Raw genomic sequence first — 27388 nt, 5'->3', positions numbered from 1 at the left:
GGACAGTCTTGAGTGTGACACTACTGACTGCAGTGACTCAGAAAGCTCCTCCTGGGTGACCTCAGAATGGGGAAGTAGCGACTTCTCCAACTCTGAGAGTGAAGACTCTGACGATGATGTCCCTGGCCTGTTGACATGCGAATCCAGTGACGATGACGACGAACCTAAAACTTCTGGTGAGTTATTCTGCGGGATGGCTTCACGGACGAAACCAGACTTACCCGATCTTCGCACCCTCCAGCGACAAGCAGCTAGACCGAAGACCACATCAAGGCTCTTGCCGAAATCCCTAGTAGTGGTAGTCCTACTAAACGGAAAACCGTGTCGAGCGTTACTCGATTCTGGGTCCCTGACCGATTTCGTTTCAAGTACCATCGTAGACCAATTAAAATTGAAATACGCACTGTTAGAGAAGCCCATCCCCCTCCAACTAGCCGTCTCAGGCTCCAGAAGTTCTGTGAAAGCCACGACAATTGCCGAACTTGAGTACCAGGACATCAAGTGTCCACGCACCTTCGACATCGCGAACCTTGAATCATACGACGTCATCCTAGGGATGCCGTTCCTATTTCAACACCAAGTACTGTTAGGTTTTAATCCTCCTGAAATCAAGATACGTAGTATCGAGCCTTTACCCATCCGCGGCGTGCAGACGCAAGTTCTTGAACTGCGAGGCATTGACATGTCCTCAGAGGAAATAAAGACCTACATTGAAGAACTTCGTCAATATTCACGTGATATTTGCAAAGAAGCTGTAGACACACCATTACCTCCACTTCGAGCAATCAATCACGTCATTCCTCTTGTCGACGAAGGCCACGCCTACGCTTGGAGGCAGTCCAAATGCCCAGAAGCCTTGCGCCCCCTTTGGCGTAACAAGCGAGATGACTATATCCGCACGGGTCGTTGGGAATTCTTCAGCGGGACTAACGCGGTACCTATGATCATGATGAAGAAGGCAACTAAGGATGGAGAGCTCAGACTACGCACTGTCCTTGACACGAGACAGCGCAACAAAAACACCCGAAAACTGGCGTCTCCACTCCCTGATATCGATACGATCTTGTGGAATGTCTCGTCCCACGCGTATCGTTCCCTACTTGATGGGAAGGACGCATATGAACAAATTCGAATCGTACCAGAAGATGTTCCCAAGTCCCTATTTGCAACGCCCGATGGCACGATGATTAGCCATGTCATGCAAATCGGTGATTGCAACACTGGAGCCACTTACCAGTCACTAATGAACCATATCTTTGGTCCTTACATCGGCGTCTTCATGGATGTATACCTGGACGATATCGTCATATACTCAGACTCAGCCGAAGACCACGTCCGACATGTAAAGACTGTCATCGACACCCTGAGAGAGAATCATTTCTACTTAAGTGAACATAAGCTGCAGTTTTTTAAGAACGAGCTCACCATTCTGGGGCACATCATAGACAACCAAGGGATACACCTGGATCCGCATAAGGTAGACAAAATTATCAACTGGAAGACACCTACCTCCAAGGAGCTCTTGATGCAGTTCATCGGTTCTGTCGGATATCTTGCTGCTGGCTGTGAGGGCATACGGGTGCACATGCAGCACCTCTCGAAAGTAGCGGCGCACACTACCCATTGGGAATGGACTCCAACGGATCAACGTGCCTTCGACCTAGTACGAGCGTGCGTCAACGCTCACCGAGATACGAGGCGAAAAGCACTTGACTTACCTAGCGCCCTCAACAGCACATCCCCAGTCAATCTCGTGACTGATGCCTCCTTTACTGGAGCAAGTGGCATGCTCTCGCAAGGCGACCCAGTCCAGCAAGCCGACGTCGTTGCGTTCTGGTCCGGGAAGTTCCATTCCGCTCAACAGAACTACCCAGTCCATGAACAGGAACTGTTAGCGATCGTGGAGTCACTGAAGCGATTTCGTCACTTACTAATTGGCGTCCAGTTCCGCATTTTCACGGACCATAAGGGCTTGGAGTGGATTACCACCCAACACAAGCTATCTCCTAGACAAGCCCGGTGGTTAGAGGTGTTGAGCGAATTTGATTTCCAAATAAAATACTTACCAGGAGCAGACAACACTCTTGCAGACGCGCTGTCGCGTATGTACAGTAATGAGCCTAAGGGTACTGTCAGAGCCCAAAGTGAGTTTGTAATTGTAGAGGAGGAAGACGCACCCAGAACACTTCTCCTGAACTTCGTCACGGCTCCGGTATATACTGGGACACCCCTCTTCCTGGGTGCGACCGAGAACAGACGATCCGCACGGCTGGCAGAAAAGATAGTCAGTGGCCTCAGTGAAACCCAACCTGACCACAAGCGCGCCAAACCAACTCACCAAAGGAAACCAAGTAGCCAGGGCAGAGGTGTTCCTCAGCAGGCCTTGCCAAACCCAGAAGACAGAGGCGTGCCACAACAAGTCATGCCTGCACCTCAAGGCAGAGGTGTTCCTCAGCAAGTCATAACCACATCTCAAAGCAAAGGTGTTCCTCAGCAGGTTATGACAAACCTGAAGGAAAGAGGCGTACCTCAACAAGTCTTGGAGAACCCCCAAGACAGAGGTGTTCCTCAGCAGGTTATGGAACATCCCCAAGGCAGAGGTGTTCCTCAGCAGGTTATAACGACTCCACCGGACAGAGGCGTTCCTCAACACGTCCTGACAAACTCGTCTGTCGTATCCAAGCTACCAGACGACCAGGGCGTCAGTAAGGGTAAGCATCCCAGAGATACACTCACCAGACACGACATGAGGTCCCTCAAACCGGCAAACGACATGAGATCGCTTAAACCGGCAAACGACATGAGATCCCTTAAAAAGGGTACCCTCATGGACGGCAACCGCTCTGCCCAGACAGCGGCCAGCAACTCGGTAGACCGGGATATCACCGACGACTCGGTAGACCGGGATATCAGCAGCCGTGGTGGAACACTGCAAAGTGAAGGAAAATTAGCTCCCACATGCGCAAGTGGGGACTCACCTGTCACCAGAATTAGGAAAGTGACCCTGAGATTGGGTAGAAACCCCTCAGAATCACTGGAGGGCGGAAAGGTGACTGGCGAACAGACAAAGACAATTAGCAATAAGGACAAAGAAAGACGCACCTTACAAGTAAACAAGAGCCTACAACATGATGTAAGCAGAGAAGCAGGACGGTCTGGACAATTACAGAACAGACCCGATGACATAAGCACAGACGTCACGACAATCCAGAATCTACATGACGCAACTCATAGCCAAACTGTCACAAATGCTGATGTAAGCGACGTCAACTGCGCAAATAAGGACCTACAACCTGCGCAGCCAAACATCCCCCAAACGCCCGCACACCTCACCAATGTCTCAAACGCCGAACTCACTCCCACCTTGCCTGAGATCATATCTCTAGGAGACCCGGACATCGACATCAGCAACTCGATCGTGAATCAATACCATGACGATCCGTTCTTTGCCAAAGTCGTTGAGAGCCCTGGGACCTTTAAGAACTTTGAAGTGAGCAATGGAAGGATATTCCTTAGAAATAACGGCAAACGTATTCTATGTATCCCAGACATTAAGATCGGTGTAAGGCGCGTGCGCGAAATCATCATCTCCCACGCTCACTCAATCCTCGCTCACTTAGGCCCGTCTAAGACACTTCTGTATCTTCGCGACAGTGTATGGTGGAGGAGCATGGCAAATGACGTCCAAGACTTCTGTAAGTCCTGTCCTACGTGCCAAGTATCTAAGACGCCCAACCACCAACCATATGGCCTACTAGAAACACTAGAAGTCCCGTCTCGTCCCTGGGAAACCATCGGCGTAGATTTCGTAGGGCCGCTACCTGAATCCAGGACGCTCCAAGGCGTGTTTGATATGATTATGGTCACAATAGACCACCTAACGTCCATGGTACACTTAGCCGCGACCAAGCAGACTTACCGAGCTAAAGACGTCGCAGAGGTGATGTTTCACCTAGTCTACAAGCACCACGGTATGCCATCAAATATTGTCAGTGACCGTGATACCTTATTCACTAGTACCTTCTGGCAGCGCCTCCACCAACTTACAGGTGTTCAGCTACGTATGTCCACCTCTTTCCACCCCCAGTCGGATGGCGTGACTGAGCGTGCTAACCGAACCATCACGCAGATGCTTCGACAGATCGTGTCCCCCTCGCAAAAGGACTGGGCGATTAAACTACCGGCCATCGAGTTCGCGATCAACTCGGCGTGCTCAGACACCACCAAGTACCCCCCATTTGTACTAAACTACAGTAGGCTACCTCCACCAATGATCTGGAACACGAACTCGGAGTTCCCAGGGGTACGAGTATTCGCGCAACGAATGAAGGATGCGATCATGGGCGCTCACGACGCGATAATTGCTGCATGTGCCAAAAGCACCGCAACCGCCAATCGGAAAAGAGTTGAGTCCCCATTCGTCAAGGGTGATCTAGTGTACGTGTCGACTGAAAACCTCTCGCTCCCTAAAGGTCGAGCTCACAAACTTGCTCCGAAATATATCGGACCGTATCGTATACTCGAGGACTACAAGAACAACTCGTTCTTACTCGACCTCCCAGCCCAACTTAAACAACGGGGACTTCACCCGGCCTTCCATGCACACCTCCTCCATCCACATATCCCTAACGACGATCGTAGATTCCCTGGTCGTCAGCTAGCCCAAGTCTCTGACATAGGGCACCTTGAAGAATGGTCCGTCGCCAAAATCGTGAACCACCAGGGTTCTGGCGCTGATGCCCTCTTCGAAGTAGAGTATTCCACTGGCGACCGTGCGTGGTTTCCCCACCATCAGGTGTCGCGCCTGGAGGCTCTATCCCAGTACTTGGAAGCACTGGGTGTCCCTGGCATATCTCACTTACCGAGGAAAATTTCGACCTCCTCAAGCTCTATCCCCATTTGCGTCACGGAAGCTTTCTCAAGGGCCCGAGATACTGTATCCGGCATCACAGACTTAATGTTGACTGATCTCGCCAGCCAAACCTCCCTAAGCGAGTTTCCTGATCCTTATTTAACGGGCACTCAGCACTTCAACCCACATCGTGAATCCTCCCCCATGTCAACCACTCCTCCTCCCATTTCGCATGATGCGATGCTCGTCGACGTCTCACCGGCACGTCGCGAGCCTGGAGAACATGCCCCAACTCACCGGTCCACTCGGACAGGCAGGGGCCGTCCTGGAAGGGGACGAAGGGGACGTGGAGGGCGTCACCCTCCTCCACGAAGACCCAACGAAGACGCTGATGCTCTAGGAGCATTCACGCGTTTCTTCAGGGCTGAGGCCCAGGCTAAAGAGCTAGCTACTCGAAAGGAGTCCCATGCTTTCGACCTTGAGCTCCGGGCCGAGCGGGCTCGTGAGTTCCGACGCCATGCTCACCGCAGCCGCAACCTCACCCTAGACCACCGCACCTCTGCGTCTGGTCCACCTCCTCACTATACCCGTCCTGCCTACCCTCCTCGTGAGCGACCAGCCCATAACCACCGTCCTAGACCTACCACCGCTGCCCAGGTCATCGCCGACGTGACCACCAACGCTGCTACCATCTTAGCCCCTACTCCCGCTCGTACTAGTGCTGCCGCGGTCCGGTCCAGAACCACGGTTCGAACCGGACTTTTGGTCCGGTTCTCTGTGGTTCGGTCCATGGTTCCCTCACCAGCCAGAACCGGACCGGAAAACGGTTCTGGGTTCTGGACCTTCACTAATGGTCCGGTTCTGGTTCGACTTTCCCGAACCTTCCTGAACCGTTCCTTGACTTCGAATTCCCTCAACTTCGACTTCAATAACGATGACGTCGGTGTCCATGTCAACATCAAAGCATCGTCTTCGAGATTTGCATTATTTGTTAATCGGGCTACTGTTAGCCTTTTTGAAGGTAAGTACTAATCAATCTACTCTCAAGAACTCTTACTGACTGACATATGTTCACCTATATCACAGATATCTACATGTTCTAGTCTATATGCTTCCTGGATAAGCATGATCCTCCACCGGTTGTCATCTCTAACAGATCTCCTTGGATATTGTTGCTCTGTGGTGTTAGGGTCTCCTCCACACATAAAACGAGGTGCTAACAAAAAACTTGTGAGTTATTTGCCTCATGATGTCTGAAGACTGCTGCGCTCTGAACGCTGACGGCACCCTTAAGGATGCTTCTGAAATTACCTTCTTTAACGATCCTGACGATGAAGTACCATTGCCCCAACCATCCTCTTCCACTACATCCGCAAAGGACACCTTCTCCATTCTGCTCAAGGCTGGACGCACCCCAGCAACAGTTGCAGCTGGATCTAGGCGCTCTGGCTGGCCCTCAAAACTGTCAGCTCGTATTCGCGATGTGGACAATGCCTGCGGTCTGTCTTCGTCAACTAACCCAAGGAAACGTGCTTTATCCAGCGCTACGGATCATCCACCACGCAAGAAAACTGCCATGCGAATCTTATCTCCTCTTGACTCCGAAGATGAAGAAATACCCTCTACACCTGATCTGGGAGAGTCGTCTGCTGACGAGCTGATCCCCCAACCAGAGGTCGACGATGAAGTTGATGAATCTAAATCTGAGAACGGGTGCACCACTACTGTATGTACTCGTTTATTGTTTTCCTTGAGTCTCAACTAAGACCTGTATTTAGCTTTCAAAAAGCGAACGCACAGCGGACGTTAGGACTATATTTACCCGTTTACCTGATGGGTGGGTGTGTACACTATGCAAGTAAGTGGTCCATACTTCAGGCGGTGGTGAGTACTATTCAACCTTAAGTATCCTGGCGGTCTCTAACTTCAGATGGATGCTTAGTTTGACAAATATTATCAAGCGCCTCCAGCCCCAGGACTGCAACCCAAGGAGCCATTGGCCATGTCAACAACGAAAGCTTCAATTTGTTATGGTGCTTCCTGGATGCGCGACGCTATCATGGAACGTCAAGCTACAGACCATCGCACGCGCGATCCTCATCAAGAGCTCTCCGCATACCTTACTTCACCATTGGAGGAGACGGATGACGTTGTCGCGTGGTGGGGTGTAAGTCAGCCCTCAAATTCATTGTTCCCCGCTTACATCCTTGATCAGTTACATTCAATGCAATATCCAACGCTAGCTCGTGTTGCGCGTGATTACCTGCCCATTCAAGGCAGTGCAGTCCCATCGGAACGCGCTTTCTCCAGTGCGGGGATCACATCGACTCTGCGCCGCAACGCCCTCGCACCATCCACATTCTCCGCGCTACAATTAATGAAGGCAGCCTATAAGAATGGTCATGTGTCAGCGGCAGTAGAGGCAGAAGAGTACGCAGCTGGTGTGTCATTAGCCTAGCTACCCAATGTCATGTAGATGTATTGTGAATGTTTTTCCTTGCTGCTTGAAAAATTTGCGGTTCGGTTCACGTTCGGACCGCAAAAAAACCGAACCGGACTGTTAAGAACCGTTCTTGATGGTCCGGTTCTGGGTTCGACAATTTTGTAGAACCAGACCATGGTCCAGTTCTCGGTTCTCGTCCAGGGCCCTCTGAACCGGACCGAACCGGACCACGGCAGCACTAGCTCGTACTGCGCCAACGGCAGATCCTGGACCTGACGTAGAGGAGATTATCGCAGCTGCTGAGCAGCTCGACCTCGAACAGGCCTCACGGATGCCTGATGTCACCACCGAAGACGTTTTCGGTAGACTCATCATTATTAGTATATTGATAGTAAATGTTCTTACCTTGGTTCTTCTCTCAGCTGCCTTTGCGTCCCTTGGACCGACGCGAGAGAACTAAAGGAACTCGCATCACCTGAAGAAAGGTCCCCTCGTTTAGAGGACCTGGAGGGCGTATGTAACGCTCGTTAAAAAAGCCAACATCTACGCATTGATGTTGGCAACCGATATTTACTTTCATCAGTCTCTTTAGATACTCATATTCACTCATTCTGTCTTATTCCATAGAGTTCTTTCCCTACAGTATATAAACCGACGTATATCTACTGTTAGGGTAGTTGATTTTCATCCCCCCTTTTGAATAACATTTAGTTAGGACAGTTATCCTGTTCGAACCTTAAGACGATTCAAACCAATCGACTCTTTCTCGTGTGAACGTTCAACGAACGCCACACCTGGCTTGGGAAAAACGGGACATGCGATAACTCGATTAGGACATGGAATACCAAAACATGGAAACAAACCGCACTACTGGAAGCGCACACTGACCGGGTCTGGGCCATTGCAATATCACCAAATGACCGCATCCTCGCAAGCGCATCATTAGTCTATACAGTGCTATTGTGGAACCTCGACAATGGACAACTTATCGGTTCGCCCCTACAGCATGCAAATTATTTGTATTGCGTGTCATTTTCGGAAGATGGAAAACTACTAGCCACTGGCTGCCGCGACAGAAACCCGTACACATGGGATGTTGCTGCAATTTTCAGAGAAACCAACCTCGACGACCTACTTTCGGATTCAAAGGTGAGTCGATATGAATGCCCATTGTATATTCTCACAATTGAATGCGCTCTGCCGCCTGGTCAACAAGTTGGCACTCCATGTACGTGACACTTTCATCAACAGATCTTGTTTTTCTCAACATATATGCTCTAGACTAGTGCTACACAATATCCGGTCCAACGACGTCCGCCTGCTTATCGGATACCCCAGGGTTTTTTCGACGGAGTTCCACCAAATCGTTCCCATGTATGTCATCACTATCAATTCGATTTTGTTTTCCTGACCTCTGGCATGTTCTCAGTCCTCTGCACGAAGCCGCTCCCACTCCTCAGCATCACCAGGCAGCACGCTTCTCAGCCGTCTATTCCACCGCAACCGCAGCCCCTCCAGTGCTCATGCTACGTCACCATCCTCCCCTCTTGACTGGGCTCGAAATATTCTGAAACGGTGCGCACCACGTGATGAAGGTATCAAATTGCAAGGGCGCAGCCCTGCGGTTGTTGAGGTCCCGTATGCGAAGGGCAAACGTGTATGTTCCTTCTCTTCCTTGATCGTCCTACTCCACCTGATATTGTGTAGAGAAATGCCTGCGCGAGGGAGAAACGAAAAATACTATTCCCCTCAAAGAACCCTACTACAAGTAGTTCACGGCCTCCAAAGCCCAATGTCACCCAGCCATCTTCGCAACCACAAGCTGTCATGTCTGGTTCATCCACCGCACCTTCCGTTGGCGATGCTACTGGCATAGCCACAACTTTGACACCTTCACGTCCAGATGCAACGATAAGACAGGCTGGACTCTGGACTCGCTTCTGGCTCTTTCTCGGCTGTCTCTCTCCTGAATACACAGACAGTAATCATTAGATTTTCTCATCCTTCACGGGTCGCATGCAATCACATCTCTCAACGGACTTTCGAGACACTTTGCCTACCAGTACTCTCTTCAATATGTTTCGAGCCATCCTTTATGTACGATACGGATACTAAATGAACTCCTCATCATCTCCGTCGAAATGTAGACTACGCATTCATTTTTCTGCACCTGCGACAAAGCGCGACCATTATATGAACATCAACGATCTAATACAAGAGCCGAAACAAGACTTGTCTAGTAATATCTCCCCATCGGGTCAGTCTTAAACAATGACGATGGTATCATCAAACAGCATCGATACCAGTCCTTGCAGACACCGAAGATGAAGATTGATTCGAGAATAGAAATACTATGTCGGTGTCGATGCTTGCGGAGAGAGACTCGGATCAGATCATGTACTTCATGACCTGTTGAGTGATATAAAAAACTACAATGGCATTATTACAAAAGAACGATCATCCGATATCAGACTTCGTTAACATTAGTGATGTGGTGTGGTATTGGAACAAATCAAAAGAATGACATTCCAAGTATGACATGAACTGCGTCGCACTACCACCTTACAGCTCCTTTCACTCCCACTCGTCAATCCAAAATTCAAGTTGCCTTCTCCTTGCGTCGTAGTAATCCCTCGGAAGATCCTCCCAAAGATTGCGTTTCTGCACAGCTGAAAACGTGCCGTTGCAGTTCGTCGAACGTATACAAAATGCTATGTAGTTCCGTCCCAACATCAATAACCAAACATCATACAAGAGGAGAAAGTGGAATCAAGATTAGGATCGAACTCACCCAACAATATTCTCCTTACCTTATCTCCATCCCGCACCCAACACCAAACAGAACCAGGTTCGATCAATGCTGATATCAATGCATCGAGCCAAGAACACTGCTGCTCTCCCTCCTCCTAGTTGTAGCGAGCGTGAGAGCAGAGATGGAGATGAATCACGGATCAGAGACCATCGAAGCATGGGAATTGACATGAAAAGTTGGGACTGGTGCGTTTTCTGAGATAGAGGGGGGCTTGTGTTTGATCGCAGGTCAACTGAGGTTGGGAGGAGGGGGATGGTTATCAACGGGTTTGCATTTTGAGCGTGTCGCTTGTACCTAGGAGGTTTTTCTTTGTGTCCAATTTCTGTCCTTTCAGAGTAGGAGGAGGTTGTGCAGGAGTTGCCATATCCCTAGTTTCTTCAGGTCTATGTCAACATCAATCCACGGCAGTATGGTCACCATTCGCAATATCGATATTCGGAAATAGCTATATTCCATCGTAAGCAACCATGACACACACAACGTTCGATCATCGGAGACGGAACACACATCTCAAGATCATTCCAGGATCGAGCTTAACTGTCCTGCCTTCATAGTAGCCGGCTTCTTGCCTTCCATGTTTGTTGAGAATCAAATAATGATGAACTGAAGCTTAACGACATATGATCATATGATACTTAGGCGCTTCAGGTGCACAGCCTATCATCTATGCTGTGTATAAGCTATGAAGCAAACACGAGGATACAGCATGTACAACAACGTACAAGGAAGCAGTGGATTCAATTGTGACTTTCCACCAAAACCACCATTCCTTGCTGCCTGCCTATCGCTGCTTAGACCTCCTCGTAAGTGATAATTTTGAAATCTGACAAATGGAAGCTGAGATGGTGCTGCACTCCATAGTTGAAATTCTGGAGTATGGCTTCATCCACCGCTGAAACGAAAGAGACATTAGCAATAAAACCCCACCAGGAATTCAAAGGACACACCAAATCGCTGCGAGGCGCCATACACCTGCCAGGCGGACAGCGAATCATCACTTGTTCAGATGACGGCTCGCTACGGGTATGGAACTTGAAGAGCGGGAAACAGATAGGAGAAGACTGGAGAGACGGAGAAGGTGGAGTGTATTGTATAGCGTTGTCTCCGGATGAGAAGAAAGTGGTTAGCGGAAGTGAGGACGGCGGAGTGAGGTTGTGGGACATCGACACAAGCAAAGTCATCGCTAAATGGATGGGGCACACACAGTCAGTGGCGTCTGTCTGCTGGAGTCGAGGTGGTCAAAGAGTGTTAAGCGGATCTAACGATGGGACCGCAAGGCAATGGGACGTAGAAAGCGGAGAGACAATCCTCGAGCCAATCGAGACTGGGCACACCTACGTGTGGAGAGTGGTCTATTCACCAGACATGTCCATGATTGCGACTGGTGGATATGATGGGCCCCCAGGCGGGCATGGAGAACCCATCGAGTGCTCCATCAAAATGTGGGACACAAAGACAGGCGAGCTTGTCGCAACTCTCAAAGGACATACAGGGACAGTGACTTGCCTTGCAATATCACCTAATGACCGCATCCTCGCAAGTGCATCATATGCATTGGACAATAATACAGTGCTATTGTGGGACCTCGACAATGGACAACTTATCGGTCCGCCCCTCCGGCACGCAGACTACATTAACTCCGTATCGTTTTCGGAAGATGGAAAGCTACTAGCCACTAGCTGCGAGGACACAAACGCATACACATGGGATGTTGCTGCAATTGTCAGAGAAGCCGGCCTCGATGACCTACTTTCGGATCCAAAGGTGAGTCGATATGAATGCCTATTGTATATTCTCACAGCTGAATGCGCTCTGCCTGGTCAACAAGTTGGCACTCCATGTACGTGACCCCTTCATTAAAAGATCTTGTTGTTCTCAACATATATGCTCTAGAATAGTGCTACACAACCTCCGGTCCAACGACGTCCGCCTGCTTATCAGATACCCCAGGGTTTTTTCGACGGAGTTCCACCAAATCGTTCCCATGTATGTCAACACGATTCACTATCAATTTTATTTTATTTTCCTGACCTCTGACATATTCTCAGTCCTCTGCACGAAGGCGTGTCGCCTCCTCAGTATCACCTGGCGGCACACTTCTCGGCCGTTTATTCCACCGCAACCGCAGCCCCTCCAGTGCTCGTGCTACACCACTGTCCTCCCCTCTCCATTGGGCTCGAAACTTTTTGAAACAGCGCAGACAAAGAGGTGAGGGCATTGAGTCTCAAAAACCCAGTCCCGCAGTTGTTGAGGTCCCGTATGCGAAGGGCAAACGTGTATGTTCCTTCTCTTCCTTGATCATCCTACACCACCTAATTTGACGTAGAGAAATGCTTGCGCGAGGGAGAAACGGAAAAAACTATTTCCTCCGAAGATCCCTACTACCGCAAGTAGCTCACGGCCTCCAAAGCCCAATGTCACCCAGTCATCTTCGCAACCACAGACTGCGATCTCTGGTTCATCCTCCACACCTACCGTTGGCGATGCTACTGGCATAGCTACGACCTCACGCCCAGATGCAACGATAAGACAGGCTGGACTTTGGACTCGCTTCTGGCTTTTTCTCTGTTGTCTCTCTCCTGAATACACAGACGGTCATCATTAAATTCCCTCATCCTTCACGAGTCGCATGCCTTTCTATCCCGACGACCTTGATATGCTTTACCCACTCCCGCTGGTGTATTTCGAGCCGTCTTTGATGTACGATATTGATAACATACAACTCGTCACCTCTGTCTGCAATGTACGCTATCTATTCATTTCTGCAGCTCAAAATTTGCCATTGCAATTCATGACGAACGTGTATAAAATCCTAGCTACAACATAGCTTCAACAATGAACATAGCAACTTAATACGGCCGCAGATCAAAAGACCCTAAGGATGTCTCCCTATCAAGTCAGGCTCGATGGATGCCAAAGCATCGATAATCGAGGTTTGTTATCGCCCGAATCAGCTTGATATCAGTCATCGAAACCGGATACCGAAGATGAAGATGGATTCGGGAATTGAGAATATTATATAGGTGTCGATGCAGATCAGAGCACCTACTTTGTGACCCGTTCAAGTTGGGCTAGATAAAAGAACTAAAGTGGCGATATCACTAACTAACGATCATCTGATATCAGAATTCATTAACATCAGTGCAGTACAATGCTGTTGAAACAAAATCAAAGAAACGCCATCCCATTTCACCTCAAGTACAATCCAGAGCTGCATCGCCCCTGCCGCACGCATCACACTATGACCTCACAGCCCACTGAACTCCTCACACTCCCCACTCGTCAATCCAAAATTCAAGTTCTCCTCTCCTTGCGTCGTAGTAAGCCTTCCTAAATAACCCCCAGAGACTGCGTTTCTGTGCAGCTGAAAAAGCGCCGTTGCAGCTCGTCGCGAATGTATACAAAATCCTAGTTCCATCCCAATATCAACAACCCAATGTAGGAGTGGAAAGAAGGAAAGGTGCGATTGGGATCGCACTCACCTAACAATATTATCCTGAAATTCGTCATCTCTATCTCTCTCGCCATCAACACCGAACTGGACAGGTTCGATCAAGGCGACGCATCGCCGAGCAAAGACACCCTTTGCTCTCCCTCTTCCTGAATCGCAGCGAGCGTTAGAACTAGAGACGGACGATGAATCAGAGAGCGTGAATTTGCGTGGATCGGGGGTGATGCATTTTCTAAGGTGGGGAGGCTTATGTTTGGTTGGAGGTTAACTTGGGACGAAGGGGTAGTCGGGAGGAGGTGTGTGTTTAGTAGGAATGTGGATTTTCCGCGAACACGGATTTCTGAGTCTGGTATTCGTCAGGTGTGAGTGTCAATCGTCATGAAAAAAAGGTAGGGTTGTGGAACGATACACACCTTCTAAGCACATCCTCAACGCGCTCCATCCCTCCACCACACTCATCTTTTGAACAGCAGCAACATTCAGTTTCAGGAGCCCAGAAAGCGCGTTCGCGAGCGGGTCTCAGCGGAGTTGGACGAGGGGAGAGGTATTTGAGGAGTGTGGGGAGAGGGTCAAGATCGAGGTACTGTTATCAAATAGAACATGAACACAAAGTACTTTAGTTAGGGTGAATTGAATTTGGATTATGAACCGGGTGCGTGTTAGGAAGAAGGTGCATTGAAAGACGAGCATGACTTACGGCGAGTTGAGTTGAGCAGCTGGGTTGTTTTGCAGCGCGGTTCCGATTATCCACAGGGTTTGCATTCTGAGTGCGTCGTTCGTACATCACCAAAATTACCAAATCCAGAGATCACATGATATATTGAATTTTCTGACGCCGCCAATTACACATACCTGTGATATCCGACATTTGAAATATTGTAGCGATACAATGACATCAAACATACCATCTGTCAGACACAAGTCATCCAGTAGAGTAGCTGTCAGCCAGATATCAGACATATCCAGATACATCCAATGTATTATATAGAGTAATACAACGAAAAATGAGTGAAACAGTAAAGTACCTAAAGGGCGCTCGCCGCCAGAGCACTACTATAGTGTCGGTGTGGAAAGTGTTCATGAATTGCAAGTTGTTGGTACATCAATGGAAGCGAGGTATGAGATAGGTGCTTGATAGTAACGACCGTGATTGAAGAGACTTTATACATATACAAGGCAGCATTCCAAAGGATAACAATAAATGGGTAGCGTTCAAGACTGTCAGGTATTATTGACCAAAAAAACCCTTCACTCTCCACATGGTGTCCAAGGAAGCAAGCTGGGGAATCTGATTAGCAGCGTCATCTGGGGTTATGGTTTATTAATTCGACGACTCCGAGAATGCTTACCAGTTGAGCAAAACCTTCCTCTCCGATGACTTGTGCTACAATGGATTCTAGTTCTGCATGGGATAACTTGTGAAGGGCCGGAGTGTCATGCAGTCACTGATGCAACAAGCTGGGCTCGAATTGAATTACAAACTTCTGATAGTCGACTTTCCGATTGCACTTCATTGAAGAGATCATGTGACGCTCGAGGGCAGTGGAGGCGGGGGCATCATGTTCGGACTACTGAGAGTAGACGAGGATGGTTGGGAAGAATCAAGTAAAGAGCCTTTGGTAGAGTAGATGGAGCCAGACAGTGCTTGGCATTGGGTGGACTTTGGGAGGATTATCCAAGGTGTTTCTGTAGGTATAACGAAGGTGCCGTCATGAGATGGTGTAGTCACAGATGTCATTTTCATAGAACTGCTGCTCAGAGCCACAGGAGTAAAATTAACTGGCGTCAATAGTGCGAATACTGGTAAACTAGATTCGGATGATGGATTTTCTGAAAGAAGTGTAGTCGGCGCGAGTCTGAATGGAGCCCCACTCATTGATGGCCAAGCTTGTGAAACAGCTGTGCGTATAGTACCTTGATGGGGAATGTCGTCAATAAGGCCTGTCGTAGCTACAGGAGGGATGCGAGTAACCAGAGGCTGCGGTTGTGGATTCAATCTATAAGGACAAACTGGTCGGACGGCATCAATAAACTGAGCTGCGCTCGCTGCAGTGGTAAATGTGATCTGAAAATGCCGATATACCTAAAATGCTGCTATCAAAGTTCCATATAATTTGAAGGCAAACAGAGACAAACTTTCCCGCAGAAGAAGTCTTCGCATCCAAGTAGAGATTAATAACGGGTTTGCCATTCTGCATCTTTGAGAGCACAAGGTAAGTTTAATGGAAAGTGGCATGGCTCGGATATGAAGAGGATGCGGTGAGTCACGTGGACAGCTTCGAGCGCCTAGTCAGACTCATAGTCCGTGCATAGAGGATGTTCAATCCTTACACCGCTGAGGCTGTTCATCAGAGCCTAGCTGTGCGTGATGAAGCAGTATAAACACGGACAATACACGCACCTCTACAGCTTGCAAGGGACTGGTGCAAGCTTCGTCAAACAAAGCACCTAGTGGTGAGCATGTAGCGATGAACGTCATAATGAAGTCTGGAGGGCAGGATCAGCACCTGAGCAACTCGTGTAATGCGAAGCCATGCATAGTGCTTGTATTGGTGGTATGAACGGACTGGTACTAACTGAAACTTCCGTAGATGACAGTCACATGACTGTGTTTATTAACACAAACAACACGTCAATAATGCCACACTCGATCTTTGCTTGTCTTTCCTTAATCTTTCAATTTTATCTTTCTTTCCCCCACCATCATCATGGCATGTCGTAAACGCTCTAACTCAATTGCCTCATCAGGCTCATCAGTAAGTATCCTCGCGTAGTTTGAACTCAGTATCATCCGTGGCCCTTGTACCTCCAAAGAGGGCCTCAAATACCAAGCTCAATATTATCATCAAAAAGGTGAGTGTATGCGCATATAAGTATATATTATGTACTTATCTCATCCATCAGATGGATCCAGCATCGTCTACTCGCATGGACTGAAATATCCTTCTAGCATGCTTTTTCTGTTTGATCAGAGATTTTGAGAGGACACTGACAAGTGAGTTTTTTTTTGAAATTCATCTCACGTTAATCTAACACTTCGCAGAGCATTCAGTGCGAAGGTTAACTTGACTGCATTCAGACTTCTCGCATGTCTATGGGCCGGAGACCCACCAGGTCAAGACTACAACAATGACCAGACGTGCTTGGTGGCTACTTGTTGGAGTGGGTGAGTGTTTTTTTTGGTATTGTTTTAGGTGTCATTAACCTGCTCATAGATCGCTCATATTCCTGTTCTAGTGTCCATTCTCGATTACCACATTCATATACATAAGCTCAGAACGATACACTCAATTGTACCTCACTGCTTTGTACTACCATTAATTTAATGCATCACATTGTTATATCCGAACGCAATTGCAATGTCTGATGAATCTGAGTGAAATTTAAATGCATTGTGTACATAGCAATGTTTGATATATCAGTACACTAGCCTAATGCCAGACTATAGTCATATGGCAGTCACAATGTCAGAATTGAGTTTCCTAACATTGCCTTACATTGAGACCTTGCGCCAGATACATATGGCAGGTATGGTGGCTCCGACATGGTAATATATGACCATCTCTGGATTCGGTAATTTTGGTGATGTACATCAGTAAAACCTCGTAATCATTTTCCATCATTATGTCACTTTTTTCACCTTGGCGCAAGTGCTAAGGTGCGAAAATCAATCTAAGGAGTGATAAGATGTTTTGTTGATTTTTCTCCAAGGCGGTTAAGAGAGTTTAATGTGCAAAGGAGAAATAATACATGTTCAGAGAGATAATAGTAGTATACATTCAAAGTGTGTACAATAGCTATAGTAAATAAAGTATTGTCAAAATGCAATCTCAAATGCATGGTGGTCAGCATACTTATTCACGTAGTAAGTTCGAAATGTGTCATACGAGTCGTGACATTTGAATCCCTGAGGCAAAAACTCCATGCCATACACCGGAATGAGATGCGCAGCACAATAGATAGTGTCGACGTGAATGACAGCGTGCTTGGATGCGCCACCTGCGGGACTAACGATCCACATTCCCGTATCTTCGTCTGCAGTGTCGCCAACCTTGTCAAACCAGTGTATCACGGCGCAGGGATATGTATTACCCCGATACTTGAATGAAAAAAAAGTGCAAACTTGAGCAACCTCGAGGCCTCGCATGCCAGGTAAATCGGAGTCTGTGTTTACAAAAACACAGTTGTAGCGCGAGTGCTCATTGCACCAGGATGGAGAAGAGCGGATGTGCTCAGTGCGCATGCCACCGCTACCGCTTAAATCACTGGGCGCATAGAAGCGTGACGAGGCTGAATTAAAAACCAATATTTTGTTGAGATAGTGAGGACATTCCGCGAGAGGTACATCACATGGGCCACGGTGATCGTCAGGGTGTAATTGTTGGAATAAAAACTGTGCAAGGAGGTCGGGAAGGCGAGGTATACTGAGTTCTTCAGCGAGTGCAGGGACAGTTTGAGCATGCTTTTTCCACTCTGTACAGTATGTTAGAATATTGAAAAATGAAGATAAATGAAAAATTACAGGGGGTTTTTGCCAGCTGCACGAAGGCTTGTAAAACGGTTGGTCCGTCATCGATTTCGAGGTCCCCATCAATACTAATCTGCAAAGGTGCAGCTGGTGCAGGTGCCGGTGTTGTTGCTGTTGCCGGTGTTGTTGCTGTTGCTGGTGTTGCTGTTGCTGGTGTTGTTGCTGTTGCTGGTGTTGTTGCTGTTGCTGGTGTTGCTGTTGCGGGTGTTGTTGCTGTTGCTGGTGTTGCTGTTGCTGGTATTGTTCCAGGAACTATTATGTACATTAGCGTTTGGGACATCTTGTACTAGTATAAACCGAATGACTTACCTAAGGCATTCATAGCTGCTGAGAGGCAGGTGCCAGCTAACATCCCTCGACGTGTGAATTCAACTCGTGCTGCTGAAATTTTGTCGAGCCGTTGATTGATCAATAGCATTTGACCGAGCGCGCGAAAACGGCTCGATCATCTCCAAGGTTCTTTGACCGCTTTGATGTGCTTATTCTCAGTAATTGATGAGCAGAGGCCATTGGGCACAGCAAAAAGTCGTATATTTTGTATGTAATGCTTGAGCAAATGTTGACGAGGCAAGTTCTGGAACTATCCCTGCTTCATTCCACAAGTTACCCAAGGGACCTTCTTCAATAAGCGCCTCTACATAGTCACGGCAACGACACAACGAGTCTTGATCAAGATTGGCACGAGGTGCCATACATCTGTAGAGGTATTAGTTACAAGGTAAAAAACATATGAAATGATAGATACGTACTTAGGACACCAACTGCGAACAATACATGTCAATAGTACTTGCTCCTCGTAGTCTGCGATGTAAGGTCCTAGCCCATATACAACTCGCCGGTAGTGACCATCTCCAAAACGTGCGACTTCAGGTGTCGTCATGCCCGGCTTAAGCGAACTGAGAATCTTCGAGAGTGACGAGTGAAATAATTGTCGACAAAAATTTCGGAAGGTTGGCTCATCCGCATGTTCTTTTGTAGCTGTGCATGCAGGCGTGAGTGCAGAGTGGATGAATGTGTTGTGACCATAAATTAGCATACACTAGAAGAGTTCACACTGCGACGTACTTTTTGGCATAGCGAGAAACCCAATAATTGCTAGTCCATCACGATGGGCTCGTCGAACGTTGTTGCAAATATTCCCGATTGACGCATAAAGCGGGTAATATTCATTATTCCCCGTACCGACTGAAACAGTTGTTTTGTCGCTACTGAGGATGATAGGGACGAACGTTGAGCCGAGCATGTTTGGATCTTTAGCAATTTCGTCCTAGACACAGATTTAGCAGCCATTATCGAAGGAAAGTCAAGTACTTACTGCCTGGTCCCAGGCCCAGTCGCCTGACATGAAATCCTTCCACTGACGCTGATTGTTCTCCGTAGAGTATTCTCGATATGGGCGGTAGTCAAATTCATTAGCGTATGCTGAGTTGGCAAGCATGTTGCGTGTCACCTCACGTGGGTCACGGAACCATACATTGTACTTATCATCCATCCAGGGCTTGGGATTTTCGGGTCTCTCACCGTCATAGGCCACCATGAAACATTGCCATTTTACGTCTCCAAAGAGTGAACTATCAATGACCGCGTAAAGATCGTGGTGATCTGCAAATGGTGGCCTGTCATTGTGCTTTGCGAGGGTAGATGCCCATAAGTCCAACAGTCGGTTGATCTGACCAGCCGACATCTGATTTTGCGTGTACAGAAACTCCGCCGTTTCAAATTCCGCACGGCTATGAAAGGGTGTCCAGTCGTCCGAGGCTACATTCTCAGGAGGAGGAGGAGGAGCGCCAGGAGGGAGATATATACCATCTGCATCACATGGTTTGCCTACCATCGTGTGAAAAATAAGATAAAACCGGCCAGCAAATGAACGTACCATCGAGACCCATGTGGTAGTTCCTATACAGACGATTGCCAGGCCCAAAAAACTCTGTGTGGATGTTTGGCTGAGGGGACGGTTGGCGTGGGGGATCGCCCATGTCAATATCATAGTCAGTGCATCCTTCATCAACATCCATTTCAAAATTGAGTTCTGGGGAGCGACTGGCCTGAGGCACTACTGGTGGAACAGGGTGTGCAGCAAGACAATGTTTCGTTCGGCCAGCAACAGTTTTGAACCATTGTGCGCAACTTCTGCACGGAAGCTGAAGTGCGCTGAAGTCTCGTCGATGGACTTGAGTACGAGGAATATTATCAGGCATTGCAGTAACTAAGGTTCAAATAAGTCTATGTACTTCATTGAAATAATAATTTACACGCCTTCTTGTTGGTAGGATGGCCAATTTCAGTTGACAAACTGATTAATCATCTGGTCGTTGACTGTTGTTAATAGGATGGCCAATACTATCTCTGGGGACTGCGCACCTGTCTGGTTGGCAGGATGGCCAATTTTCAGTTGACAAAGCGATTGTTTGTCTGGTCGTTGCAATTTCTGTTGACGAAGCGATTAATCGTCTGGTCGTTGACCCACGGATGCGCCTGACGAAGGGATCCACACACCTTCCAGTTGACGAACCGATTGATTGTCTGGTCGTAGGGATCCGCACGTAGGATGGCCAATACTATTGGAGATCTGTGCACCTGTCTGGTTAGTAGGATGTCCAGTACCATCTCTGGGGACTGTGCACCTGTCTTATTGGTAGGATGGCCAATACTATCTCTGGCGCAACTGTTTGTCGGCAGGATGGCCAATACTATCTCTGGGGATCTGTGTGCCTGTCTGGTTAGAAGGATAGCCAGTACTATCTCTGAGGATTCACGTACCTTCTTGTCTGTAGGGCCGCTAAGACTGGCTCCAGGGATCCACGTGCCTTCTCGTTGACGTTTGGTCTGTAGTATCAGGTGAATATAAGAGAAAATGAGTGACAAAAAAACTCACTTAGAATAACGAACGATTTTCAGGTGCGCACTCAGTTGTAATGAGGCAAAGATGGTCTGACACTGCTGGAATGGGCGTTTGTTTGGTTAAGTGATTTAAAGTTAGTATGAGAACTTATAAATTTGCACCGAGCGCTTCAAAGTTCAACTCCAACCACCCGATTCCTTACACCCTTCTCCACCCTCCTGTGTGCTGCAGTACCTGTTGAAATTAGCTACTTGTCAGTTATGACTGATATCAATGAACCGCGTCGCACCTGCCCACAAAATGCAAATAAACACCCAGGCTTACCCGACCTGGAAGGACAAAGTCAGCGATGTTCTCAAGCCAAGAAGAAGAACACCAAACTCCCCCAGGAAACCCGTGAAGCTCAAGAACTGGCCGCGGTTGAGGGTTTGCAGCGGCTGTCTGCCATGCAGGAAGAGATGAAGAAGGCGGAGGTGCAAAGCATGATGAAGAAGCCGAAGGCAGTAAGGCCCCGCGCTCGCCCTGTCAAGAAAAAGTCAGAGCCTGCTGCTCAAGCAGATAAGGCACTCCTGGGAGTAGGAACTGATACCATGGCCAGTGAGCGCATGTCGCAAATGCTGCGTGATGCTGACCCAGGCGAGGATGTTGAGGCTCGGTCTCGAGAAAATCAGAAGGACAATGGAATCAAGACAAAGAAGAAGACTGAGAAGGACACGGCTCTTGCAGCTCAGTCAGGGGCACGTGTTGAAGACAAGAAAGGAAAGTTGATGTGCATCCAGACTTCTTTTCCAACCATGATGTTGATGCTTACCGAATCAATGCTTCTTTTCCTTAATTTGACCTCAAATTTCAGGACCAAGTCCAAGTTTTCATTAGGGAGGCGCATCCAGGGTTGAGTTAAAGATGTTTCACCAGACCAGTCTGACATCGTATCAAGCGCTCCCAAGCCGCCTCATACGGCAGTCATGGGACTGTCTTTAGTGCACGGGCCACCAACTACCGTCTACTTATCTGGCTCCCACCCTACGTCCACAACAATTGTGACCACCAGCTCCGGCCAGCATAAAATCCCACCTCAGGTTGTCGCTAATTCTTCTCAAGCTCTCGTTGGTGGCTTTGGCAATGAGCTTTTTGATTCAGAGGATCGCTTGGACATCCTTCCAAAGCCATCCGCGCTTAAGGTGTGTGGCAGTTTAATATATCATTCAATTCTAATGCAGTAAGTAAACACTACAGATTATAGATGTGCCTACTGAGCTGACCGCGGACGGGTCACTTCCAATGGAGGGCTTGAAGGATGACACGAAGGATTTGGATGATGCGTCAACCGATGCGGACAATGATGCACCAACTGATGTGGACAACGATGCAACAATGGATGTCGAGGAGGATATGGCCGATAAGTCTCAGGATAGCGGTGACAGCCTGAGCAGTTTCATATTCCGTCGCTCAAAGAACAAGACGCACAACGCTGTGGACACCAAACGCCGTGTCCCAGTCTTCAAGGATTCCTCAGACGAGGATAACAATATTGAGGTTCTCAACATGGATCATAGTATGATGAAGCCTACAGGCTTCGTCGAAACAACCAAGACAGCGAAGAAGGCTGTACGTTTGACGTCTTCCGTAAGTTCCTTTTTTATTTATTAACAATGGCTACTACTTATATTCTTGCGACAGACTTCTGTTGGCGTCTCCAAGTCATCCACTACAATGCAGCCACCTGCAAAGAAGGTCAAAACCGAAGATGGGGCCGATGATATTATACCAAAATCAACACTTACAGCGCCGCCTGGCTACTGGATCGAGAAGCGGTACAAGTCCTGTTCAGCTTATTGAAACTGTGATCTTCCCCCTCAATGCCAGGATCAACAATGGCCTAAGCACTTCCTCCCAACTGTTTATTTGTGGGCCGGCAGTCAAAATGACCTCTGGTAGATATCAGATACTTCTCTCGTCGACGCGCTCCAATGCATCATGGATGTTGTGTATGATGATTCGGATCTCCAGTACAAGGTAAACACTCAAGGTTCTGTCTTTGGTGTCGTAGGTGCCATGTTTTTTCTTGTGTCACTATTACTAACTGACTGATCACAATTTGAATCAGGCCACGCAGTGTCTAGCAGAGTGGCGCAGCAATTTCGGTTCAACAGGACTTGCTATAATGATCGATTTCTATGCCCGGAACAAGGACACTGACACGAAAGAGCTTGGCCAAGCGCTTATGGAAGATTTCGCTTTTCTTTTTGAGGACATGGACAACATCGACACAATGCAAGTGTTCCGGTCCCCATTCATGTTACAACTCTTCACTACTGCTCACCTTCATAGCATCATTGGGCATGCTGAAGTCACTGCACTCAAAACAGATGTATTGGCTTCCATTGGCGTGGCTAGCGTTCTCAGCATTTGTGCAGCTTCAGTAAGTACTGTAGACATATGAGAAATATGACTGATAGCTGTACTTTTGTTGACAGCTTGAGTGCGCCATCAAGTGCCTCAGTGACGGTGCCATCGACATTGATTCAGATGCTCTCGATATGCGTCCTGCACAAAGGAAGCGCAAGCTCCGGACGCCGAGGACCTTCAATAAGGCCACCGGCAATCACAGTACTACCGAGCATGCATTCTCTATCAATAACTGGGGGTCAGTGACAACCTCCTACGTGATTGGCGTCAAGAAAAAGGGAGAAAGCTTTCTGAGGGAGACAACATCGATGGCCTGGAAACTGCTCAAGAAATCAGGCAACGCTGCCCTTCGGAAGTACATTAGTCTCAATGATGAGGATGAGGAGGAGAACATTGACCAGCACTGCATGTTGTGGTAATGAACCATTGCTTTATTTTATTTTTTTGTCAATGAACTAACATCATTCCATATAGATTCAAGTTGCAGTTTCACACTGCCTGCTGCGCATTTTTTAATGTTGACTCGTAACTCTGTGCTGTATCCATCTCCTCGTACTATCACATTTTGCCTGTTCCGCCATCTGTCTTCATTACTCGCCTTTAATTCCCCTTTTCTTCGTTTACATGCATTTCTCATTTCACCCTTTCCTACTGTTTTTACCGCTTTGTCGCCATTTGCATGCATCGTTTGCTCTATTTACACCACTTTTTCGTACTTTACCATTGGACAATGTGATGCCCTTTGCTCTATTATCACCACTGTCAATGCCTGATAAGTGACTTTTCAAGAGTGTCAAAGTAGAATTAAGAGGGCGAGTGGCCTTTTTTTTCAATTTTTTCTGTTGTGTCTTCATGTTGTGTGAACGGCTCCTCAAATCCGATCAAAGCAGGAAAAATGAGAGTTCCGAGTGAAAAATAACGGAAAATGATTATGAGGTTTTACTGATGTAGTGGATGCTAGGAGGAGGTTGTGTAGGGGTTGCCATATTCCTAGTTTCGTTGGGTCTGTGTCATACCATTTGTTAGATCGGACAAAGGTGGAGAAGGACTCAAAAGGTGATCGGGTTCAAAGAACCCCTATCACTGGGTACCACCACTTACACCAGGAGGAAATATTGGGAAGTATACTAGTAAGGTATGAAGGGCCCCATGGCCAGGCCCGCAGCCGCCCGGGTGCTACACCTAAGCCAACCCGTAACCCGTAGTACCAACGCACACTCCATCACGGCGCGGGTTCCACCCAGGCACCCTTTACCCAATGTCAAGCCGGCCGCCATTCTGGGGGCCTGCTCGAGATCTAGCTGAGTTCAGCTGCTGCGCGATCTTTCGCATTTATGTTAAGGGCGTGGCTCGCCGTAATAAGGCCCATGTCTCCCACGCTACATTAAGGCTTCGAGTTGGTCATGGCGTTTCATCGAGAAGGGCACTAACCACCACGCGCTTGCCTGGTTTTGATACAGTGTACGGATATTCTCAGGCTAGCGCTCAACAAATGCATAATAAGTTCTGGGATCCCATGCGGAGCTCCAACGTTGACCATAATCTTGTAACAGAGCGCTGCCCACCACTGATGTACCTTATCCAAGTCCTACGACCACAATATACCCTAAATATAAATACACGCGTCTGTACTCCAAACACAAGGAGGGCAGGTATTTAGTAGCCCGTATTGATGGATCATCCAACCGGTTTGGGCTCAAGGTGCGTATCTAGTACTGGTGCGAGTTTCTTTGGCCAACGATTGCCCAGAACATCAATATCGTCGAGCTCTACAGCTAACTTGTCAGATCTTAAGACCGACTCACTTACCAGCCATGGAGGAAAGCCCAAAGCGTCAGGGCGCCCTAAAATGCACTCAATGCCTGCCCCCAGTCCCTTTGGTCACTTCACTATTCTGCGTGCTCCACATTTTCCGCGCTTCTTTGGCATTAGTGGCTGGATGAGTGTCGCCCAGATAACTTCCACAGCGTGCACTGTGCAAATTCCCTCTGGTTACTTAGCGCATTCACAGGATGATTACAGAGTTACAGAATGCCACACAAGACTAATTATCAGTGTCTTATCACGATTGGAGCGTGAGCAAATCAAGTACGCTTCTTCTCGGCTGCCTTGCGCTTGGCTTCTATCTCTGCGGCCTTTGCTGCGGGATAGTGAGTATCATTGTGAATGACTTGGATAGACATCGCAGCGAACCTTCGGCTTCAGCCTTCCTCTTGGCTTGAGCAGCCTCCCGTTCCTCTTTGATCTTTCTAAGGCGAGCGAGATCTGACTTTGCTTCGTCGGTCTTTCCAGCAACATGTAGCTACAGTCGAAGGAGTGAGCTGAATGAAGACATGATATGTTGCTCAAACTGACCTTCCAGTAGCGATCCTTGGCTTCTTGTTTCTCCTTCGCCTCCCTGAGAAATAGACAGTCAGTGACATTATTTCCGAGACATGGATACTTACCTTTCTCTACGAGTTAGCTCTCGAGGTGCGCCAAGATCAGATATATTCATCTTCTTCTCGACATGGTTGGGATTTATTAGATCTGCATCTGTGTCACTCTCTCCCTCCGCTTGTTGTTTCTGGTCCGCTTGTTTCTTCTTGAGCGCCTTTCGCTCGGCACGACTTAGCTCAGGCTGTGCGACACTGCCGCCGGCCCCTTCTTCTTCTTCCTCTTCTTCCTCCTCCTCCTCCTCTTCCTCTTCTTCGTTCTCTTCGTCTGAGTCAGTCTCACCCTCTTTATCACGAGGAGCCCTGATCAGGACAAACTATTGAACCGAATTCCATAATTATCTCCCATGAAAAACTCACCATCGTTTATCAAGCGATACAGCAGTTCCGTTCTCGTCTATTTCGAGGTGTTTGCTAAGTTAAACAACGCTATTCAGCGTTGACGATGGGATGACAACGGTGGGCGAATTGCACCTGAAATTCCTCCCTCCGCCACGCTTTGTCTTAAATTTGCCTGTTTGATAAGGATTCAAGAAACTAATCTCTAATCCAGTCAGAATTGACTGTTACCTGAGCCTCTGACCATCTTATTCTCTTGTGTGTGATGTTGTGAGGAGTCAAGAGATCAGAAGAATCGCTTTCAGGCGGATAAGATAGATAACAATACTCGCCAAATGAACTTAGGAAAAGCTTATGTCAGCAGCTCCACTCCACTCCGCTTTGCAACAACGACGCTGCCAGTTACCACTTCAGGCCGACCATGACCACAATACCCTCCCGACTCGCGCAGATGACGCGCATCTCAAGTAGCCGCGCAGAAGCGCGCCTTCGAGTTATTGACCTATACAGGGCATGGGTCCGTGCTGTACGTTCGTCACCGACTGAGCTAGCTTCCTACCCGACATTAACCGAACGATCTTCAAGGCTCCTGAGATTTGTACAATCTATGCATTGAACGTCACTCCAACCTACCTGCGCCAATCAATTCGCCAGAAGTTTGAGCAGAACCGCCATGTAACAGACCAGCGCGCCATCGAGGTGTTACTGCTCAAGGGCCAGCAGGAATTGCAGGAGACGTTGAACTGTTGGAAGCAACCGGACCATATATATGGGATTATACTCCAAAATAACCAACGGCCGCACCGAACATTCCTGCAGAAGTTCTATGAGGGTGAATTTCACACTGTTTCCTTTCATTCGATCTCACTCATACGATATACCACAATAGGTCGTGACGAGGACGCTGTTCTTCCCGCTGCATCTGGCACTGTATAGAACACAGATGAGAATGATCTTCGGTACCACCTTCTCCTTTCGAAGCATCGATTGCGTAGATTTACACGTCAACGATGGGTGGATAATGCACCTGCCAGTTGTAGCCATTTTGCTGCCTGAAATTTTCAGACCCATCAGAAAACATCCAACTGTTTCAGACCACCTCCCGGTTTTAAAGTGTGACCTGCATCCCGGCGCCTACACATTTTGCAAGACGGTATACCGAGCAGTGATTGTCCGGGGTATCAACGGTGATAGATGTGACAAAGCAAATATTATTGACAACATTGCTGAAGATACTATCGGTTGGCTAGTGTGTTAGTAAGTGTACGTATATG

The 27388-nt window shown here is 48.0% G+C and overlaps 8 protein-coding genes across 8 annotated transcripts; 5 read left to right on the top strand and 3 right to left on the bottom strand.

Annotated features, from left to right (window-relative positions):
- The first annotated feature begins 5936 nt into the window (after positions 1-5936).
- F5147DRAFT_811542 (uncharacterized protein) lies at positions 5937-9525 on the top strand. The gene is made up of 9 exons (XM_041443458.1): positions 5937-6578; positions 6631-6693; positions 6795-7019; positions 7068-7282; positions 8129-8444; positions 8512-8523; positions 8577-8669; positions 8725-8952; positions 9003-9525. Exons 1-9 carry the CDS (start codon positions 6099-6101, stop codon positions 9285-9287), a joined length of 1917 nt encoding a protein of 638 aa, XP_041298083.1. The 5' UTR covers positions 5937-6098; the 3' UTR covers positions 9288-9525.
- A 7850-nt stretch (positions 9526-17375) lies between these two features.
- F5147DRAFT_742962 (uncharacterized protein) lies at positions 17376-17801 on the bottom strand (the record flags this gene model as incomplete). Its single annotated transcript, XM_041439571.1, has 1 exon — positions 17376-17801. The coding sequence occupies one exon, from the start codon at positions 17799-17801 to the stop codon at positions 17376-17378; it is 426 nt and encodes a 141-aa protein (XP_041298082.1).
- A 107-nt stretch (positions 17802-17908) lies between these two features.
- F5147DRAFT_648764 (uncharacterized protein) lies at positions 17909-18376 on the top strand (the record flags this gene model as incomplete). The annotated part of the gene is made up of 3 exons (XM_041433299.1): positions 17909-17977; positions 18083-18122; positions 18168-18376. 3 exons carry the CDS (start codon positions 17909-17911, stop codon positions 18374-18376), a joined length of 318 nt encoding a protein of 105 aa, XP_041298081.1.
- Positions 18377-18571: 195 nt separating this feature from the next.
- F5147DRAFT_757948 (uncharacterized protein) lies at positions 18572-20696 on the bottom strand (the record flags this gene model as incomplete). The annotated part of the gene is made up of 7 exons (XM_041440389.1): positions 18572-18782; positions 18836-19064; positions 19152-19353; positions 19402-19913; positions 19963-20295; positions 20451-20517; positions 20586-20696. 7 exons carry the CDS (start codon positions 20694-20696, stop codon positions 18572-18574), a joined length of 1665 nt encoding a protein of 554 aa, XP_041298080.1.
- Positions 20697-21191: 495 nt separating this feature from the next.
- On the top strand, positions 21192-22770 carry F5147DRAFT_768567 (uncharacterized protein; the record flags this gene model as incomplete). Its single annotated transcript, XM_041440989.1, has 4 exons — positions 21192-21700; positions 21869-22112; positions 22168-22557; positions 22612-22770. 4 exons carry the CDS (start codon positions 21192-21194, stop codon positions 22768-22770), a joined length of 1302 nt encoding a protein of 433 aa, XP_041298079.1.
- Positions 22771-22908: 138 nt separating this feature from the next.
- Positions 22909-23759, top strand: F5147DRAFT_768566 (uncharacterized protein; the record flags this gene model as incomplete). The annotated part of the gene is made up of 3 exons (XM_041440988.1): positions 22909-22977; positions 23039-23353; positions 23409-23759. 3 exons carry the CDS (start codon positions 22909-22911, stop codon positions 23757-23759), a joined length of 735 nt encoding a protein of 244 aa, XP_041298078.1.
- A 1513-nt stretch (positions 23760-25272) lies between these two features.
- Positions 25273-26417, bottom strand: F5147DRAFT_671649 (casein kinase substrate phosphoprotein PP28-domain-containing protein). The gene is made up of 7 exons (XM_041435610.1): positions 26346-26417; positions 26250-26289; positions 26136-26189; positions 25788-26078; positions 25696-25738; positions 25534-25642; positions 25273-25480 (listed from the first exon to the last, which is right to left on the bottom strand). Exons 1-7 carry the CDS (start codon positions 26359-26361, stop codon positions 25425-25427), a joined length of 609 nt encoding a protein of 202 aa, XP_041298077.1. The 5' UTR covers positions 26362-26417; the 3' UTR covers positions 25273-25424.
- A 53-nt stretch (positions 26418-26470) lies between these two features.
- Positions 26471-27050, top strand: F5147DRAFT_833473 (NdufA6 NADH-ubiquinone oxidoreductase 14.8 kDa subunit; the record flags this gene model as incomplete). The annotated part of the gene is made up of 3 exons (XM_041443866.1): positions 26471-26640; positions 26700-26946; positions 27004-27050. Exons 1-3 carry the CDS (start codon positions 26536-26538, stop codon positions 27048-27050), a joined length of 399 nt encoding a protein of 132 aa, XP_041298076.1. The 5' UTR covers positions 26471-26535.
- Positions 27051-27388: the final 338 nt, after the last annotated feature.

The sequence above is a fragment of the Suillus discolor genome, assembly GCF_016758755.1.
Source record: "Suillus discolor strain FC423 chromosome Unknown F5147scaffold_5, whole genome shotgun sequence".
Lineage (NCBI taxonomy): Eukaryota > Fungi > Basidiomycota > Agaricomycetes > Boletales > Suillaceae > Suillus > Suillus discolor.
Note: the sequence above shows the minus strand (reverse complement) of the source record. Positions and strands in the feature narration are given on the sequence as shown.

Bases quoted from the DNA above. Each gene is read 5' to 3' on its own strand.
- F5147DRAFT_811542 (XM_041443458.1), top strand. From the start codon at position 6,099: ATGATGTCTGAAGACTGCTGCGCTCTGAACGCTGACGGCACCCTTAAG. The intron at 6,694-6,794 runs GTGTGTACACTA...ATGGATGCTTAG, and splicing joins CCCGTTTACCTGATGGGTGG to TTTGACAAATATTATCAAGC. The intron at 8,670-8,724 runs GTATGTCATCAC...GCATGTTCTCAG, and splicing joins TTCCACCAAATCGTTCCCAT to TCCTCTGCACGAAGCCGCTC.
- F5147DRAFT_671649 (XM_041435610.1), bottom strand. The intron at 26,079-26,135 runs GTGAGTTTTTCA...TGTCCTGATCAG, and splicing joins GTATCGCTTGATAAACGATG to GGCTCCTCGTGATAAAGAGG. The intron at 25,481-25,533 runs GTTCGCTGCGAT...ACTATCCCGCAG, and splicing joins GAGGAAGGCTGAAGCCGAAG to CAAAGGCCGCAGAGATAGAA.